Source organism: Neomonachus schauinslandi, chromosome 1 (assembly GCF_002201575.2).
Source record: "Neomonachus schauinslandi chromosome 1, ASM220157v2, whole genome shotgun sequence".
Classification (NCBI taxonomy): Eukaryota; Metazoa; Chordata; class Mammalia; order Carnivora; family Phocidae; genus Neomonachus; species Neomonachus schauinslandi.
Window position 1 is genome coordinate 52674163 of NC_058403.1, and position 20560 is coordinate 52694722.

Consider the following 20560-nt stretch of genomic DNA (forward strand, 5'->3'; position numbering starts at 1 on the left):
CCACTCATGTGCTCTCTCTCTCTCTCTTTCTCTCAAATAAATGAATAAAATCTTTTAAAAAAAAACATGTATGATAGACACATTTATGTAAGACTAGAAAGTTGGTCTTAAATTTAGGTATTTATAGTGAATTAATATTTGCTGTATTTCAGTAAATCTAAGATGCCACTAATTGTAAGCATGTTATTACTTTGAGTATCATCAAAAAAAAGGAAAGCATCACCAATGAATCTATAACACAATGCCAAGATGCCTGCTATTGTATGGCAAATTCCAATTTCGATGATATTAAAATGTGAAAAAATGTGCATCTTTGACTCAACCAAAGCAGTGACCTTGGAATTCCTGGTCTCAGATTATTTGTGTTTCTAATACCTGAAGGAAGGGTCTTCAACTCCTGAAATATTTTATATGACATATGATCATTCTCGAAGAAGTAAATATTTAATTTAAATGGTTAATAACCAAATAGTGGATAACAATCAAGTGATTTCTTTAAAAGCTTCAAGCTTAATAAGCATATAAAAGTGGGTTTACATTATGAATGTGGTATATAATAGAATATCGAACATTTAATACAACAGGGGGCATTTTTTTTAAAATTCAGAAACCTGAAAGTTAATTAAATCCTCCTTCTGACTCCTAAGGTATACCTTTTCTAATACTGGAATTGGAGTGGAATTAAGATATCAGTGAGTCTAGTCCCTTCATTTTCCTGAAGATCACCAGGAAGCCCAAGAAGTGAGGTGTGTTTCCTTACAGAAATAAGTTTAACAGTGACTGACAGCACAGAAGTAGAGCCTTCTGCTGATGAGCTCCCCACCACCTTACCCCGGCAGACTCCAGGCAGTCAGACTTGCATTGGACAAGCCCTCCTAAGGCCACTCAGAGAGAGAGGCTCTCCCTCCCTCAGTACAAGGACGAGGTTGTCTCTTTATTGCCATAAATAATGGAGAAGCAAACAAATCCAGTAGGCCCAGATCTTAAAACATGAGAAAGAATGCCTTCCTCCTACTTTTTTTTAAATCATGACCCTACTAGGAGACTCTTGTGCTCTCACCAGTTGAGGGGAGTAGGGATGAGTTATGACTGTTTGAGACAGGGCATCTGTGGATTGACGTCCTGCAGCAGCCTTCCCTTTTCCTCAGCATATCCCCAGGAAGAGCCAATGTTGATGGAGTCATTGTAGAGCAGGAGACAGAACAAGAGTCAGGGGACAAACTTCAACTCCCACCCTCTACTCCCCAAACCTCTGGTTCATGAGCACTTAGGACAGAGATGAAATGTGGCCATGTCGCAGGAACAGCAAAGAAACTAAAAGGAGTTTGGTGAAGTTTGTTTCAGCTTCTGGACAGATAGGAAAGAAAATTTTGAGGTTGTCTTGAAACATTTCTCCCTCTCTCCTTTTGTTCCTCAAAATCGGTTTAGACTCTCTGGCAGCATGAGCCATCTTCCAGCCCACCCTCACCCCTCTGCCCCGGGGTCAGTTGATTTTGCCGAATGAAGAGACACCACCAAGAGAACAAGCTAGCAGCAGACTTCTGGCTTTCCCTCTTTCTTAAAGTGGGATCGACAATTTTATTTATTTATTTTCAAAAATTTTTTAAGCAGGCTCCACACCCAGCATGGAGCTCAATGTGGGGATTGAACTCATGACCCTGAGATCAAGACCTGAGCTAAGATCAAGGGTTAGATGCTTAACTGACTGAGCCACCCAGGAACCCCCATATCAACAACTTTAAAAAGAAATGTCATTGCAAAGAAACATCAAGAACTAGATCTTACAGGATCAAAATGGCATAGGTTGAATTAAAAATGAAAAGAGAAATTTAGAGACTAGATAAAAAGGGAAAAGATGAGGTCATCAGTAACAGACTGACTTTTTTTTTTTTACTTCTTTTTAAATTGCTCTATCTTGAACAGCAAAATGCTGGGTTACTGAGTTTACTGATTCATCAAAAATATGCTTTTTATGACACAGCACTAAGTACACCACAGATGATTATTAAACATTTATCGAATGCTTATGATGGGCCAGGTACTTTATTGCTTCTCATATAAATTTTCTCATTTAATTTCATCCCCTCAACAACTCTGTGAAGTACTACCATTCCTATATCAAAGGAAACGGGCATAGAAAAAAATTTTTAAAGCTTTTATTTATTTATTTGACAGAGAGAGAGAACACAAGTAGGGAGAACATAAGGGGGAGTGAGAAAGGGAGAAGCGGGCTCCCTGCTCGGCCTTGATCCCAGGACCCCAGGATCATGACCTGAGCTGAAGGCAGATACTTAATAACTGAGCCACCCAGGTGCCCAGGAGCATAGAAAATTTTAAGAAACTGTTCGCCACACCAATACCTGGCAATTTCAGGTCACTCTTCACAATGCTCTATTAAAAAATCAGATCGGGGCACTTGATGGCTCAGTCGGTTGAGCATCAGACTCTTGGTTTAGGCTCAGGTCATGATCTCATGGGTTGTGGGATTGAGCCCAGCCTCAGGCTCCAGGCTCTGTCAGGGGTCTGCTTGAACATTCTCTCCCTCTACCCCTCTCACCACTCCTGTGCACTCTCTCTCTCTCTCAAATAAATAAATAAATAAATAATCAAGTCAGTATGGTTTTTCTCATGTTTGCAGTGAAAAGGAAGAAACAAAAAAGATGTCCAGTCATATCTAAATTACAAACCCTGCACCTAAAATCAAAATTTCAAATTCATAGGCTTCTCATCAAATGCAGTCCACTCTAAATAGGCTTTACCCTGGGTTTCTCCAAAACAGTAAGCTCAGTAATGTCATCCAAATTTGTAATGACTAAAAATCAGCCTGTTTTGTTGGGTGTATGAGAAGGTGAATAAATTATGCTGTTTTTCCTCTCCCAGTTTCCACAATTGAAATAGGCCGAGGAGTACAGCAAATCAAAGATAAAAATATTACCCTTTTGATGGATGTGGCATAAATGTGCGGTGACCACAGTCTTCCTTAAAACCCAGTATCAGAATCAGATTGATTCTCCCCGCTTCAGCCCCACCCCACTCCCTGATATGGGTGGGGAGGAGGCCAAGGAGGAACAGAGTCAGCCCTTGTTGGGCTCATGGCACAGAGAACAGAATGAAGAGCTCTCAGCAAGTGGGCAAACCCCAAAGACAAAGGAAAAGTGGAAGGAGATAAGTAAAGTCTCCTCTGAGGGGATGGAGGGAGGACAGGAGTAACATGCTGATTATTTGATTATTGCCCCTCCTGGTGGAAGCATGTAGTCTCAGAACACACACACACACACACACACACACGCTCTGTGACTGGACTGTGATATGGTCCACTCTCTTCATTTTGAACATGTTGGGTTTCAGGTACTTCACTCTGTGATCATTTTATTCATAACAATCTGTAGGGAATGAAAAGTGAAATGACAGAGTCCTGCTGTGGGTAAAGTCCACATTTTAAGAGGGGAACACTTGTCAATTGCATTAGATGTATAAGAAAGACAAATATATGTACAGCCATGTAAACGATATAGACAGAAAAAACAAAATCCTCACCAGTGACTCGGGATTTAATTAAATAATAGCTACTGGTTAAATGTCATCTCTGAACAAAGGAAAGCTACCGCTGACTCACTCCACTGCAGCAATGACTATGCAGGTAGGGAGCCCACGCGTTCAGGTAGGAAGAGGTGGGAGGAAGCCAGGAAAGAGGCAGGGTGGAGACGAAGCAGCTTCAGTGCTGGACACTTGTAAATTGACTCAAAGAGGAGAGGGTAAAAGTCCAAGTTCAAAATGACTCGGGGCCACCTGAGTGGCTCAGCTGTTAAGGGTCTGCCTTCGGCTCAGATCATGATCCCGGGGTCCTGGGATCGAGCCCTGTATTGGGCTCCCTGCTTCGTAGGAAACCTGCTTCTCCCTCTCCCACTCCCCCTGCTTGCGTTCCCTCTCTCGCTGTGTCTCTGTCAAATAAATAAATAAAACCTTAAATAAATAAATAAATAAATAAATAAATAAATAAATAAATAAATAAAATAAAATGATTCAGTTGTCCCACAAAGGCTTTCCTTCTCTCCTCCCACTGTGGGAAGTTAGGTGCAGTGCTCAGGGGACAATTGCAATCTGGAGGAGGCACAGTGAAGCCCAGGGAGGCTCCTCCTCTATTATGGGGGAGGTGGGTGGAAGAGCCCAATTCTCCCTTTGGAATCACCCCTCCCAAGGTCTAGTGGTAAGGCCCATCAGAATTTCATAAGAAAATACTGGATAGATCACTTCTGTTGTTTCTTAGTTCCCGAGCAATCAAATTAAGTATTTAATCTTGCAGCTTTGGCCCCCCAATAACTCATAAAACACCTGCCATGTTCCTCACTGATCACTAGAGATACCTGGACCAGCAGACAACGTTCCCCTTGGGGTCACTTCGCGTCAAAGGCACAGGTGAAACTCCAGCCCTGGGTTGATGCCATTGCTCTTGGCTCAAGCTCCTCACTTGAAATGAGACACAAAGCACTATAACTGTAGTTATATAGATATATTTATATTTATAGAAAGCGTATAGATAGATAGACAGATACACCCTATCTATACTATACATATATACTGTATATGTATGTATACGTTGGAGAACAATGAAGAACAGTGAAGAACAAAACATGTAGGGCCCCTGATGTCATGGTGTGTATAGCCTAGAGGACCCTTCTTACTTTCATCCAACCAGATATCACTCATTCTTTTTTTGGAGAGAGAGAGCGAAAGAGCATGTGTGTGAGTGGGGGTGAGGGGAGGGGCAGAGGGAGAGAGTCTTAAGCAGACTCCACACTGAGCAAGGAGTCTGGCAGAGCTGGATCCCCCAACCCTGAGATCATGACCTGAGCCAAAATCAAGAGTCACTCCCTTAACCAACTGAGCCACCCAGGTGTCCAAACCTCACTCACTCTTAAAAGTCCTCACTGGAAACATCCCCAAGCCACTGCATTCCACGGACCTCTCCTTTCTTTGATTCCCAAATAATCAACTGCCTTTACTCTCTTCATTCCACCTATTCTAAGTTCTTGAACCAAACCACCTAAAGGTCCCAGGCCCCCTAGAAGCAAAACATCCATAAACAAATACTGGAGCCTGAATTATCCTTCTTCTCATACTGTCAGGAATGTTAACCTGGTATAATTAACATAGCATTTATAGTGTCCATAAGTGCCTTTGGGGGCGGGGAGAGAGATCTAAGAATTGCCTAAAATTATATGCAAAATTGTATGTGTGTGCTGTTTCTGGAAGAACCATGCAAAGCTTTCATAGAATTCTCAAAGGGATACTGAAGCAAAAAGTTAAGCTCCTCTGTTTTGCAAGGTTTTAAGTAATTATGTCACTTTTTCAATCATTGCAATCAGCCTGGGCATCCGTTCTACTTCAGCTCTCATTTCTAATAACAAAAAAATGTCATTTCCAGAAATATGTTTTTTTTCTTTTTAAGTGCTATTAAAAAACTTAAACGTAAAGTCCAATGGAGGTTCTGATATTTTTTACCTATTTTAATATGTAAATTGCCCAAGGGCTTAAGCCAGCTTGCTATCATTTTACACTAAATGGTGAAGAAGAAAACTTGTGCACTTAATAGAATGGTGGTAATTAATTCTCACAGGCTACATCGAGAATCATAACCATTAGTTTAAAAATGAAGCTGAAAATTATTGAAATATGTGTCTAATAGAACTCCCTCGTCACTCTCCATTTCTGTCATTTGAGCCTGAACCTTACATGAAGACTACTAGGAAAAGACTTCAAATTTCCAGAAAAAGATGGCACTCAAAAAAAGTCAAATTCTCAGTCTTACAGCTAACCATTCCTAAATGTATTTTACCCTCTAGTTGGCTTTGGGGTAACAGAAACAGCTTAGCAGCTATTCACATGGGGGGGCTCAATACATATTTAAAACAATGAATGAATACTTGTCATTGATCACAGCTGTAAAAACCTAGGTAAAGAAGGAAGAGGGAAAAAAATGTTCAGTTTTATGATTGCCTTTTGGGCATTTTCTATTTTGTGTGTAATCAGAATGTGTAGGGAGAAATAATATATTTGGAATAAGATCTTTGTAATCCAAACCCTTCCAGGAGAAAGGATGCATACAGCTTTAAAGAGAGAGAGGAAATGATTCTAAAATCAAAGTTCCTGAAGAAAAAACTCTACAGAAACAATGCGTAATAATAATAACAATAGGGGCGCCTGGGTGGCTCAGTCGGTTAAGCATCTGCCTTCAGCTCAGGTCATGATCCCAGGGTCCTGGGATCGACGAGCCCCGTGTCTGGCTCCCTGCTGGGTGGGGATTCTGCTTCTCCCTCTCCCTCTGCCTCTCTCCCCCGCTTGTGCTCTCTCTCAAATAAATAAATAAATAATAGCTTACAGTTCTTAAGAGGTATACATAAATTAAGAACTCAGATGCAACAAACATTTCCATGTCAACCCTTGTGGCATTCCTTCAATATCAGCACATGACTATCACTATTCTCCTTGTACAGATGAAATAGGATGGAAGGGAATATGCCCCAGACAGATAGAGAGCAGACTCATAACAGAAGGAAAAGTAGAGCCAAGGGGTAAATACACATTCACTTCACACAGATATTGGTGCAAATTCCCTCAGAAACATAAAATGCCATGATAATAGATGTCTTGCAAGGTGACAACTATTAAGAAAAGCCAGTGCAATTTTTCACATTACAATCTTGGAAACTTTAAATTAAGAAAGAAGATAGCTCCTTAGATTTTGTAGCCCAAATCCTATAAAACATCATTACAGTTGAAAACCCAAGCACTAAAACAGTTTTTCTTCAAATTAAGGCTCTACTAACATATTAACATGCCCAAATATGACAAGGCAGCCAACTACACAGCATTCATAATTAGAAATGGAAAAACTCACGTTCTTCCATTTTTGTACTTTATGACTTCTGGCTTTGTTTACATTCCAAATCCTCATTTCCTTTGTGATCACTAGGTAGTCCATATCTTTTAATTTGCGGCGTTCCCTAAATGAAGTACAGGGCATTTCAGGAATAAGACAGCGGGTTAATCCTGAGCTGCTCCCACCACTTCATGGTTTCCAAAAAGATCCGCTAAATGATGTAAGTTCAACGAAACAGAGGTGTTTAAATAGACTCACCCACTGAATTGATTCAGCAATTCCATTAAAGAAAGGAGGTGAATAGTTAAGCAAAAACACTTCTCTTTTGCTTTCTCTTCCTTTTCCTGGCCATTTATTTTTATGGTTACATCAACTGTACGCATCAGGACTTATAAAGCACAGTAAAAAGAGAGTCAGTCATAAGCTAAAGGGGGCAGAGGTTTAAAGGTAATATCGGAGAAGCGAAACCAAGAGGTGAAGTTGAGAATTACAGAAACCGAGCAACCTTATATAATAGATCAGGGAAAGCCAAGCATAACAGAAAGAACTAGAGGAAGATGACAGGGAGGAGTGATAGTACCTAAGATACTAATGTGCCCCCAGGGTTCTGAGACTAAATGGTGAAGGGTATGTCTAGATAAGCTGGAGAGAGCTCATTGTAAACTTGGAGTTCAGAGTATAAGATGACACGAATATAGAAATAAGTGCCTGAGCACCCAAGTCAATAATGAATGCATTTGTAGACATCCCGCAGGGGCTTGGAGAATACACTGATTACCTGAGGTTCCCCAGAGGCCTGAAAGAAATAATATGTAGTATGGAGTGGGGGGGGGTGGTGGAGGAGGGGGAGTATGCCAGGTACCTTAGTCACCTAGAGCATCAGTGCCATTAACACTGCCCTGTTACCATCATTACAGGGCTCTCTCTCTCCTCTGTGCCATAGCTGTTTCCGGGTTCATAATTATCTCCATCTACCTGATCTCAATTTACCTCTCCTGCCATTTAACTGCTTCAGGTCTTTGGGGAAGCAATTATGAAACTCCTATCCCCAAATTGCTAAATGATCCCTCAAGAACTGAGAAAAGTTATCATAGATTCTCTTTATGAGACGAGCAATGTGTTCTACAGCCCTTGATAGAAATAGGCTCAGGAGAGACCCAGCGTACCTTGACAATCACCCACAAGTTCATTCCATTCATTCACTGAATAAAGATGTATTGAGCACCAACCGTATGTTAGGCTTTGTGACACTGGGGGTACAGAGTTGGAAAGTAAGTCTCTCCTCTCAAGGAGCTCACAGTTGGGAGGAGAGAGAGGCACACACCAACATTAACAATACGATAGGTCAATCACTGCTAGGTCGGGACCCAGAACATGTAGGCGGGGTGGGGGAGGGAGGGTAGTGGACAGGCGGCACTGGTAAGACTACAGGGAGAATCTGAACAGGCAGGACAAGGAAAGTATTACCTGGATGTCCCCTAAAGGATGAGTAGAAGTTTGACTGGGTGATAAATAGATGGAGGCCATTGTAGAATGAAACCATACAATTTTAGTTGTAGTGAAAAATTAAATTATTACTACCAAATATTATGTAAGAGAAAATTATCATTCCATCATTTCTTCAAAGGTATTCATCTTATTTTTTTGGCATCTATTTTCATATGCTTAAAGTATCATCATGCACATTTACTGACACCACAGAGTGGAAGTGGTCCTCTCACTGCAGGGTGCCATATCGAGGTCACTGGACTTCATTACTTCCTTCAGCTGACAGTGTGGCATCACTGCCTCAAGATTCTGCCTGCCTTATAAACTACACCTTTGCTTTCCTCTCCATCCCTGCCTTGCTTCAGTGCAATAGCTCTAATGTCAATTTCATTATCTTCTAGTCCTCATGTCTAGAAAAGAAAGAAAAGTAGAATAAGAAGATGACTTCACTTTTGGGTCCATCATAACTACTTGTATAACACCAGATTTGAGTTCTCTGATGAACACCTTCTTATCCCCTTGAGTCAGCCACCCAGATCAAATTTGAAAGACTTCCTGTGGACACCTGGGTGGTTCAGTTGGTTAAGCATCTGCCTTTGGCTCAGGTCATGATTCCACGTCCTGGGATGGAGTCCTGCATCGGGCTCCTTGCTCAGCGGGGAGCCTGCTTCTCCCTCTGCCTGCCACTCCCCTTGCTTGTTCTCTCTTTCTCACACAAATAAATAAATAAAATCTTAAAAACAAAAACAAAAACTAAAACCTTCCTGGTTTCTGTTCCCTCAATCTGTCATCTCACTCGGCACATGAAAGGTGTTATCAGGTGGGAAAGCTCAGATTCTTGTAAATCTGGCCCTCAAATTTTGTGGGGGAAATAAAAGACCTTCAATAATTTTTTTTTATGATCACAATCCTTAAGAATACATAAGCAAAGGTACATGACTATGGGTGTTACATAAAGGTTATAAATCATGTCCGATTGCTAGCAAGATAGCTAGAATTCTACCCCATTCTCTCTTCCTCAAGAAAGCATATTAAAAAGGATGTCAATTAGGGGCGCCTGGGTGACTCAGTCGCTTAAGCATCTGCCTTTGTCTGAGGTCATGATCCCAGGGTCCTGGAATCGAGCCCCACATCGGGCTCTCTGCTCAGCGGGAAGCCTGCTTCTCCCTCTCCCACTCCCCCTGCTTGTGTTCCCTCTCTTACTGTGTTTCTCTCTGTCAAATAAATAAATAAAATCTTTAAAAAAAAAAAAAGGATGTCAATTAAAGTAATTTTATATAGATAATCTTGACTCCACCATAATTAATTTATAGTTTGCTTACTCAAAAACACCATATTTTATTTTTTTTTTATTTAGTGATTCATCACTTACATATAACACCCATGCTCATCATAACAAGTGCCCTCCTTAATACCCATCACCCATTTAGCCCATTCCCCACCCACCTCCCTCCATCAACTCTCAGTTTGTTCTCTATCATTAAGACTCTCTTATGGTTTGCTTCCCTTTCTCTCTTTTTTTTCCTTTCCATATGTTCATCTGTTTTGTTTCTTAAATTCCACATGAGTGAAATCTTTTGGTATTTGTCTTTCTCTGACTGACTTACTTTGCTTAGCATAATACACTCTAGCTCCATCCATGTCATTGTAAATGGCAAGATTTCCTTCTTTTTGATGGCTGAGTATTATTCCATTGTATATATATAGCACCTTTTCTTTATCCATTCATCAGCCAATGGACATTTGGGCTCTTTCCATAGTTTAGCTATTGTTGATAGTGCTACAAACATTGCGGTGCATGTATCCCTTCAAATCTGTATTTTTGTGTCCCTTGGGTAAATACCTAGTAGTGTGATTGCTAGATTGTAGGGTAGTTCTATTTTTAACATTTAACATAACTTCCATACTGTTTTCCAGAGTGGTTGCACCAGTTTTCATTCCCACCAACAGTGTAAGAGGGTTCCCCTTCCTCCGCATCCTCACCAACATCCTCACCTTTCCTGTGTTGTTAATTTTAGCCATTCTGACAGGTGTGAGGTGGTATCTCATCATGGTTTTGATTTGGATTTCCCTGATGATCAGTGATGTTGAGCATCTTTTCATGTGCCTATTAGCCATCTGTAAGTCTTCTTTGGAAATATGTCTATTCATGTCTTCTGCCCATTTCTTAACTGGATTATTTAAAAACACCAGCATTTTAAATATTAATAATATTATCTATTAGTAAAGTCATCTCTCTAATGGTTATTCAATGCCAGTCTGCCTGACACCATAGCTGGTTGTACTACCCATACTAGGAGAGAGAATGCTGGTTTGCCTGGCTTCGTTTGCTACATCCTGGTGTCCTTCTAATCCAAATGCTTTAACTGCATGGTATACTGAATGGTGAGCTGCACATGCTTTATGCCTTGGTCATACAGATGGTGGAATGGCCTCTTGGTTGAATGAGTAAATGAAAGGTAGAGTAAGAGATTGAGAGACAGTAGAGCTAAAGCTTAAAACTCTTAACCATTTCTTGCTGTCATTTGAAAGAAGAGTGGAGAATGAGGTGGTCCAAAAGGAGGAGGAAAAGGGTTTACAAATATTGAGCACTTTAATCCTCAAAATCATTCTATGAAATAGGTGCTGTTATTATCTCATATTACATGCTTGGAAAATGCTGGTAACTTGACTGAGAGTACAGGGCTAGCAAACAGGACAGCCTTGACTTCTAGCCTTTTCTGGCCCAAATACAATTCCTGTAAAAGCCTGTCTCCTGGAGGACATTTTTTTCTCTGTATGAATCCACCATTAGGCTCCAGTCTGCCAAGTTATTTTACTCCTAAATGTCTCCAGACCTCTGGCAAGAATCCAAAGAGAGGGAGTCAGCTCATCTCCCATTTTCATTCCCCCTTTTTTTTTTTTTTTAAGATTTATTTATTCCAGGGCGCCTGGGTGGCTCAGTTGGTTGGGTGTCTGCTTTCGGCTCAGGTCATGATCCCGGCGTCCTGGGATCGAGTCCCGCATCGGGCTCCCTGCTCTGCGTGGAGCCTGCTTCTCCCTCTCCCACTCCCCCTGCTTGTGTTCCCTCTCTCGCTGTGTCTCTCTCTGTCAAATAAATAAATAAAATCTTTAAAAAAAAATTTTATTTATTCCAGAGGGAGAGAGAGAGAGCATGAGGGAGCGAATCCTCAAGCAGACTCCCCGTTGAGCATGAAGCCCTATGCAGGGCTCAATCCCACAACACATGAGATCATGACCTAAGCCAAAACCAAGAGTCTGGCGCTCAACCCACTGAGCCAACCAGGCACTTCTCATTCACTTTTTGACTACTCTCACAACTTCACCCAAATCAATAGGCTTATATCCTTCCCACTACAGCTTTCTACTGTTTAACAAGCCTCCCGTAGGCTGAGGTTCCTTTCATTAACATTAATAAGTAAAGGGGCGCCTCGGTGGCTCATTTAGTTAAGCGGCCTACTCTTGATTTCTGTTCAGGTCATCATCTCAGGGTCATGGGATTGAGCCCAACATCTCGCTCCAAGCTCAGTGCAGAATCTGCTTGAGATTTTCTCTCTCCCTGTCCCTCTGCCCCTTCCCTGGCTTGCACTCACACACTTACTCTCTCTGTCTCTAAAATTAAAAAAAAAAAAAAAAAGTAAGTAATTAGAAACCCAAATAGGTTTATGTTTGTGTCAAGTCTACTAATTTGTTTTATAAAAAGAATCAGTACACATGAATATTTTTAGTTGAAAATTTTATTCTATTGTTCTTTATTATAGTTAGTATACTATTACTACAATAGGTCAAGAAAAACCTGTAGATGTTAATTTTTACTTATTTGAATTAGAGATAGCTCAATTTCTAAAGTCTTTACAAATTTCTGTTTCAAGTAGCTTTGCTAAATAATAACCAACTAAATCTTTAGTGTTTTCATAGTGCTAAACAAATAAACATTTAATCAAAATGTCTTCTGTAACTATATAATATAATTTTTCTAAAAAAGAAAATGTCTGGGACGCCTGGGGGGCTCAGTCGGTTAAGTGTCCAACTCTTGATTTTGGCTCAGGTCATAATCTCAGGGTTGTGAGATTGAACCCCACATTGGGCTCGACGCTGGGCAGGGAGCCTGCTTGAGATTCTCTCTCTCCCTCTCCCTCTGCCCCTCCCCCACTCTCTCCCTTTCTAAAAACAAACAAACAAACAAAAAGGAAATGTCCATCACTTTCTGAGTTGGTAAATACATATTTTTATCATGATTATGTGGCAGTAGAAGTTCTGGACTCTAGAACCAGAATGTAAGGATTTAAAATTAGACTGCCCATTTTTTAGCAAAAAGGAAAATTACTTGATTTCTCTGAACTTCAGTTAAATAAACTAATATTTAAAACAGTGTCTGGTATGCACCCAATGAGACTTAGCTGTTATTAACCCAAAGGGAGTATTTACTACAAGCAATCCTTCTAAATTTAATTGGGAATTCTTGTAAAGTGAGAATACCTAATCTACAAATTTCCTCCAACTGTAATGAAATTTTAATACTAAATTTAACAATAAAGATGATATAACAGTACACTCTGGAGATCTTTAATTAAACATTCTTTGTTTCAATCTTGCAGCTTTCTTTTAGTGTTCTGAGACCATTTTTTTTTTTCCTTTCCAGCCTCAAATATTTTCATTGGCCTTTGAAAACTTCACAGGCACAAAGCACTGTGTCTGTAGTGCTTTATGGATAGAATGGCCTTGGCCAAGGTAAACAGGACAGCTTTGAATGCTACCTTTACTTGCTCCAAATATCATGTCTGTGATAGTTTGTTTCCAGTAGAACATTTTTCCTCAGCAAGAGTTTGGAAAGGTTTCTAGAAGTTTTGGTAAGGTTACTAAACAGGGATTCAAAGATAAGACAGCACAGCAAAATCCCAGATATCACTGATGAACCAAAATTCTTAAATTACTTTTGCCTAAATTCAGATTTATACCAAAATCTAGGTCAAAGCTGGTCTTGCAATTAAGCATAAATAGGAGAAAGAGTGATTTAGGAGGGAGTTAGAACTGACATTGATCCAAGAAGGAACATCTTCTTTAGTAGAGTGGGGCTGTACTGTAGGAGACCTGATTATCAAGTCATTTAATTCCAAAACGTTTATTGCTATGTGACCAAAGAATGTAATGAAGTTTTTACCTTAATATATAAAATAGACAAAATATTTACTATTTTAAAGAGTTTGGATTTCAAGTACTGTTATTTAGAAAAATCTATAAAGGGGCACCTGGGTGGCTCAGTTAAGTGTCTGCCTTCGGCTCAGGTCATGATCCCAGGGTCCTGGGATCAAGCCCCATAGCAGGCTCCCTGCTCAGTGGGGAGCCTGCTTCTACCTCTCCCTCTGCCCCTCCCCCTGCTCGTGCTCTCTCTCTAGCTCTGCACTCTTTCTCTCAAATAAATAAAATCTTTAAAAAAATCTATAAAGAGAAACATAAGAGATGTATAATATTTTAAAATTCTAAGACAGTTGTTTTCAAAGTATGGCATACAATGGACCATGAGAGCAAAAAATTTCAAAAATAATATTAAGGCACCATTTGCCTTTTTCACTGTGTTGACATTTGCATTTTGCAAATTGCATTGCAAAAGCAATGGTGTGTAAAACTGTCAGTACCTTAACACAAACCAAAGCAGCAGTACTAAATTGTGTTAATAGTGACTCAATTTTTCACCTCCACTCAATCAAAGAAAAGAATAAAAGGAAAAGCCAGCTTACCTCCAGAATGCCTTGATAAAGCAGTAAAAATGTTAAATTTATTAAATCTCAACCCTTCAGTATTTTAGTATTATGTGTGATGTAATGGGAAGTACACATAAAGAACTTCTACTGTTTACCAAAGGATAATAATTGTTTCCAAGAAAGGTACTTATTTGAGTTACAAACTGAACTAGCTGCTTTTTTCATGGAACATCATTTTTACTTGAAAGAAAAACTGACGGCAAACTATAATATTCATATCTGGGTATCTGACATTTTTGCAAAAAAAAAAAAGGAAATGTAGGGAGCTTGTGACTTCATGAAAAACAATCAACAAGCTTAATAAATTTCAAGCTTTTCAAGCTAGTATTAAAATTTTGGAAAGTTTTATCTGCCACTATGAGCTTGGCCTCTTTCCAACACTCAAAGATTTTTCTGGTGAGATTGGTGGTAATATTAATGAATATGATATTTTGATATTATATAACAAAATCAGTTACTATTGGAAGATCTGCATAAATCATTTCCCAAATGACCAATGCATGTTATTACGCATACATTTAAAATGGGAGATAGACCAATGAATTTTAATGTAACAGTATTGACCTGGTCTAAGATTACACATGACAACTAACTTCTAAACAATTATCATTTGTCAAATTTTGGCAGAGTAGCAAAGAATAAAATCTTCCATTATTCGAAAAGGTTATTAAAATACTTTCTCCTTTCCACTTACATATTTCTATGAGGCCATATTTTCTTCATATCCTTCAACCAAAACAACATATCACAACAGAAATAATGCAGGAGCAGATATGAGATTCTAGGTATTTTCTATTAATCCAGGTATTTAAAACATTTGCAAATATGTAAACATTTTTTTTCTTTTGGAAAATATAATTATTTTTCATAAAAAGGTGTCATTTATTTTAAGATGTAATAAGTTTGTTTATTTTAATAAATTGATATCTTAAGACTTTCTTAGTTTTAATTTCTAATATGGAATATCAATTAACATAACCTACATTTAAAAAAAAGGTCTGTGTTCCTCAATTTTTATGAGTGAAAAGTGTCCTGTGAGCAAAACTTTTGAAAGTTATTGCCCTATGGTTAAATGTACTCTTTTTTTTTTTTTTTTTTTAAGTAGGCTCCATGCCCAGTGTGGAACCCAATGCAGGGCTTGAACTCACAACCCTGAGATCAAGATCTGAGCTGAGATCAAGAGTCAGACACTTGGGGCGCCTGGGTGGCTCAGTTGTTAAGCATCTGCCTTTGGCTCAGGTCATGATCCCAGGGTCCTGGGATTGAGCCCGACATCAGGCTCCTTGCTCAGCAGGGAGCCTGCTTCTCCTTCTCCCTCTGCTCCTCCCCCTGCTTGTGTTCCCTCTCTCGATGTCTCTCTGTCTGTCAAATAAATAAATAAAATCTTAAAAAAAAAAAAAGAGTCAGACACTTAACCAGCTGAGCCACTGAGGCACCCCTGGTTAAATGTATTTCAAGCCAGCAACCATTGTGACATCAGCACCAGGTCAGTGATTACCATATAAAGGATTCCATGCAGTTGACCATTTTTTCACAGAGCTCTCCAGTTGGACCACCCCATAAGGAGCTAACCACCCAAGAGTGCCTACTTTTGCCCTTGATGTTCTCCACAGGGCATTCTATGATGTTATCAAGAAAGACATCCAACAAATAGTAAGAAAAAGACCATTTCATTCTGATACTGCTTCTTTCTTTGATTTTGATCAGGTTTCCCATCACCCTACCTCTTGTTTTGAAAGATGTACAAACTTCAAACCAAAAGGGTAAAAGCTGCTGCTGGGCAGCTGTGGACTTCAAATCTCTCCAGGATCAGACAATCTCTTAAAAATGTTTACCATACATGTAAGAACCGGCACCCAGATTCAACTAGACATCCAACTATGACTTCCTATGATTGTGATAAAGAAGTTATCAGTACTGATGAAGAAATGAATCTTACAGCAACGATCCAAGATATTAAAACCGCCCAAATTGAACTCCTCAGCCAAATGACTGATATTGTCAGTGTAGTACCCAAAATCCAGGAAAAGATTGATTTTTATCAGAAGCAAATGGAGGTACTGGAAACCAGAATGAATGTTAATGAAGATAAACGATGCACAATAACTAAAGATATCTTCCCTATGAAAGAAGACATTGCTATTTTAAAGAAGAAGGTGACAGAACTGGAAAACCAGAATTCTTGCTCCAGCATACATTGTTTAGAAGTTCTGGAAGGAGAAAGGGATAAAGAGATCATAGAACAACTTCACAAACTCCTACAACCAGAAACTCTGAAGAACACATCGGCTTCTACAGACTATGGACTCTCTTCAGCAGAACCAGAAAAAGTGCCTAGTTATCCTGAGGCCACTGATCATCTTGAGGACAAAACAATTTCTCCCAAAATTAAAACTGTGGAAAAAAGTAACCATCAAAATGCATTAAGAAGCTTTAAAAAAGCGAAGTCAAATATTTATGTTTACCCAGACTTTAGTACATGGATCAAGCTAACTTTTGTCCCTGGAGGAAAGTGGAGATTTTTCCTCAGTGCTACCGAGTTAGAGGAATTCATCCAGTGGCTTCTTTCTAGGCCAACCACCCCTCCTGAGGAACCACAACTTGTAACCCGGAGATACTGTCCATTCACTAGGTCTATTGCAAGTTTGACCACATTCTGTCTCTCTGTTTTCAACTATATTTACTGTCTTTTTGGTTTCTCAAAAGAGGAAGTAACTCGACTATAGAGTTATTTTCTGCTTTGACACAAAATAAATGTGAACTGGTTGTTCCAAGCATTGACACATCTTGGTGGTGGTTGTGAAGTCCTTGGTAGTTTGCTCACTGTGGGCTTACTGTCTATGAAATTTTTATATGTCTCAGGTAAGTTAAGATAGATCATCCCATTGGACAACCGCAATGCATTTTCTGTCAGTATTCTTGTTTTCTTAAAGGCAATTCATGAGGACTCACCCAGTGCCCATGTCATAGATAATTGGAAGGAAGGAATTAAGGGGTCAAGGGAATGAAGAACACATTTAGTAGTCCCCACATCAGTTTCCCATGCCCTCTTGTCTTTTTTTTTTTTTTTTAAGATTTTTATTCATCAGCAGGGGGAGCAACAGGCAGAAAGGAAGGCAGACACTGAACCAACCTGAGCTACCCCCCGGCATCCCCTATGTCCTCTTGTTTTAGTGGCCTTTGTAGATAAGATCTGTGATACCAGAGACAGACTCCACTAACAAAATTTTAAACAACATACAGTGAAAAAGATACCCACTATCAGAGCTACTAAAGTTAGAGTTATGAAAATAAAGGTCATTGAAAGGACAAGTTACTGCCAGGAAATATTCATTGCAAAAATTGGATTTTTTTTCTTTCAACTTTAGCTTCATCTCCATCGAACAATTAAAGGGGGATGTTTCTGCTCAGTGAAATAAGCCAAGCAGAGAAAGACAATTATCATATAGTTTCACTCATATGTGGAATATAAGGAATAGCGTGGAGGATACAGGGGAAGGGAGGGAAAACTGAATGGGAAGAAATTAGGGAGACAAACCATGAGAGACTTTCAACTCTGGGAAACAAACTGAGGGTTGCAGAAGGGAGGGGGGTGACCAGGTGATGGGTATCAAGGAGGGCACATACTGTAATGAGCATTGGGTGTTATATGCAACTAATGAATCATTGAGCACCACATCAAAAATTAATGCTCTACTATATATGTTGGCTAATTGAACTTAATAAAAAAATAACAGCGGATCTTACTGGATATTTTTTACATTTTCATGAAATGAGACAAAATACCATGTCTTGTAGGTTTGATACAGAGGAAAAGAGAAAATCTAAAAAGGGATGTGTGAACCAAGTTACATCTCAACACTATGCTACCACGAATTCTTATATGACAAGGTCTTTTTCGGCATGAGCCCTACACTACATATCCAGGGTGGGCTTCATTTTGGGATATAATGGGTTATTGCCATCATGATGTAATTTTTCTAACTATCATGCAGAATAGCTGCAAAAACATGTCTCCCTCACCACTTAACTCAGGAAATGAAATCTACTACCAATAGAGAATCCTGTGCTGTTACACTACAAGTATTCTTGGGTAAGTGTACTACTTTAAATTATTCTCAGTTAATAACTTGAAAGGAGGGTTTTGGGAGGTAGCTAAGAAAAATCCAATTTCAAATGAGAAAAAAGAAGCTAAGGTGTGTATAGACGAAGTGAAGGGAGAAGGACGACAATAAGACAGAGTACCTTCTGGTGCCAGCCTGATCATAATTATATAACTTTTTTTCACTTGCAAATACACTGTATTTGATCTTTCTTTACTCATTTACAGATAAGATGTGTACACAAAATAACTTTTAAAATCTATCCATGTGCCATAGGTGCAGCATGGATGGCCGTCCTATACCTACCCAAAGCAAGGCTGTATATAAAGAGGGTTTGTTTTATTTTGTTTTATTTTTTTTTAAGATTTTATTTATTTATTTGACAGAGACAGAGATAGCGAGAGCAGGAACACAAGCAGCGGGAGTGGGAGAGGGAGAGCAGGCTTCCCGCCGAGGAGGGAGCCCGATGTGGGACTCGATCCCAGGACGCTGGGATCATGACCTGAGCCGAAGGCAGACGCTTAACCATCTGAGCCACCCAGGCGCCCTTGTTTTATTTTTTTTTAAGGATTTTATTTATTTGTCAGAGAGAGTACAAGCAGGGGAAGTGGCAGGCAGAGGGAGAAGCAGGCTCCTCCCTGAGCAAGGAGCCCGATGCAGGACTCGATCCCAGGACCCTGGGATTATGACCTGAGCTGAAGGCAGATGCTTAACTGCCTGAGCCACCCAGGCATCCTGAAGAGGGTTTGTTTTAAATGGGATAACTGTGTTAATAAGGTAAAGTATTATTCTGGTAAGGGCACTAGCGATCTCTATGTATTTCTTTGCCATCAGAGATATCCTCAGGAACCACCAGAGTTCTAGTTCAGTACATTGGGTGTGACCCTCACATCAGAGAATAACAGGGGAAGGTAGGCTGTGACAAAGATAAATGACATAACAACTGGCTTCTGGGAAAGTAACAAGTGATTCAGCTGGTATTTGCCTGGGTCATCTGGGCTTCTGTATTAATGCATGCTTTCACTCATTCTCCCCTTACCTGCCCCCTAGCACTTGCTTAATGGCTCTAGAGAGGCAAAGAATTACGGAAGCAGCAGAGGGCTGGTATTGGAAGACCTTAGTTCTGAACAAATTCTGCACTTACAGCCTCTGTTATTTCATCTCAGCTAGCTTTGTTTTGTCACAAGTTAAAAGGAAATCATATCAACTTAGTAAATAAATCTTCAGTGTTTGCTAATGTCAAGGGATCATGGGGAATAAAAGAAAAAGCAGAAGACATTCCCTGTACTATAGACACATAACATCAAATGGGACGAATAATACAGGTACACGCACAACTAATGTACAATAGATGGGGATGGAAAAAAGCAAATGTGCTCCTGTTATTAGAGAGGAAAGAGGGTTGAGGAGCTTTGCAGTAAGCAGCTTAGGTGAGGAGGAGATGGTGAGGGCAGCATACCAGGAAGAGTGCAGGAGTGTTGAGTTGTTTATGATAGAGATAGATAGAAATCGAAACTTAACTGTTTATCAAGAAGAAGAAGAGGAAGGTCAAGAAGAAGAAGAAGAAAGAGAAGAACGCATCATTCTGCTCTACCAAAAAAGTGAGTATAAATATAATTAAATGATGTATGTCAAACATGAAACCATAGTGCATTCACCAAAATGTCTCAAACTATTGTTATTATTAAATTAAAACCTTTAATGTGAAGGTAGCACTAAACAGTGAAAGCAACAAGGACATTCAAAGCATAACAGATCTTAGAACAGCTGTTCACTGAAAATTTATTATGTATCAGGCACTGTGCTAGGAGCAGGTGTACAATGGTGAACTTTATTAACTGTGATTCTGGCAAATTCCTTAAGACATCTGTTCTTCAGTTTTCTCAACTTTAAACTGAGAACAACTTATATCTTAAGACTATTGTGTTGATTAAATGAGACCATGTGTGTATAAACCGCCCAGAACAGTGCTTGACTCAGTGGATACTTAACAAATGGGAGTCATTTCCTTCCTTCTCTAGGCTAGATGTTAAAAGGCGCCATGGACCCTGCCTCGAGGAGCTCACGTTCAAAATTTTTATTAGCCATAAAAGACTTCAGACAAATAATGAACCAAGTGACGGGCTAAATACAAAAGCTCCAAACCAACTCTTGACTCCCTTCTCCAAAGATAGTGTGATAAGAATAAGACAGGGTGTGAAGCTCTCCTCCTGTCTGGGCATTCAACCAATATTCCATCATCTGTAACAGCCGCTCGCCAACCTTTAATTGCACACTATAAAAATAAGCATCAGAGAAAAGTATTTGAGGGGAAAGGGAGAGACTCA

At 39.6% G+C, this 20560-nt stretch overlaps 1 protein-coding gene across 1 annotated transcript; it reads left to right on the top strand.

Moving 5' to 3' along the window:
* Positions 1-15672: 15672 nt before the first annotated feature.
* On the top strand, positions 15673-16900 carry CCDC54 (coiled-coil domain containing 54). The gene has a single exon (XM_021692551.1). It carries the CDS (start codon positions 15870-15872, stop codon positions 16854-16856), a length of 987 nt encoding a protein of 328 aa, XP_021548226.1. The 5' UTR covers positions 15673-15869; the 3' UTR covers positions 16857-16900.
* Positions 16901-20560: the final 3660 nt, after the last annotated feature.

Coding starts and splice junctions, on each gene's coding strand:
- CCDC54 (XM_021692551.1), top strand. CDS start 15,870: ATGTACAAACTTCAAACCAAAAGGGTAAAAGCTGCTGCTGGGCAGCTG.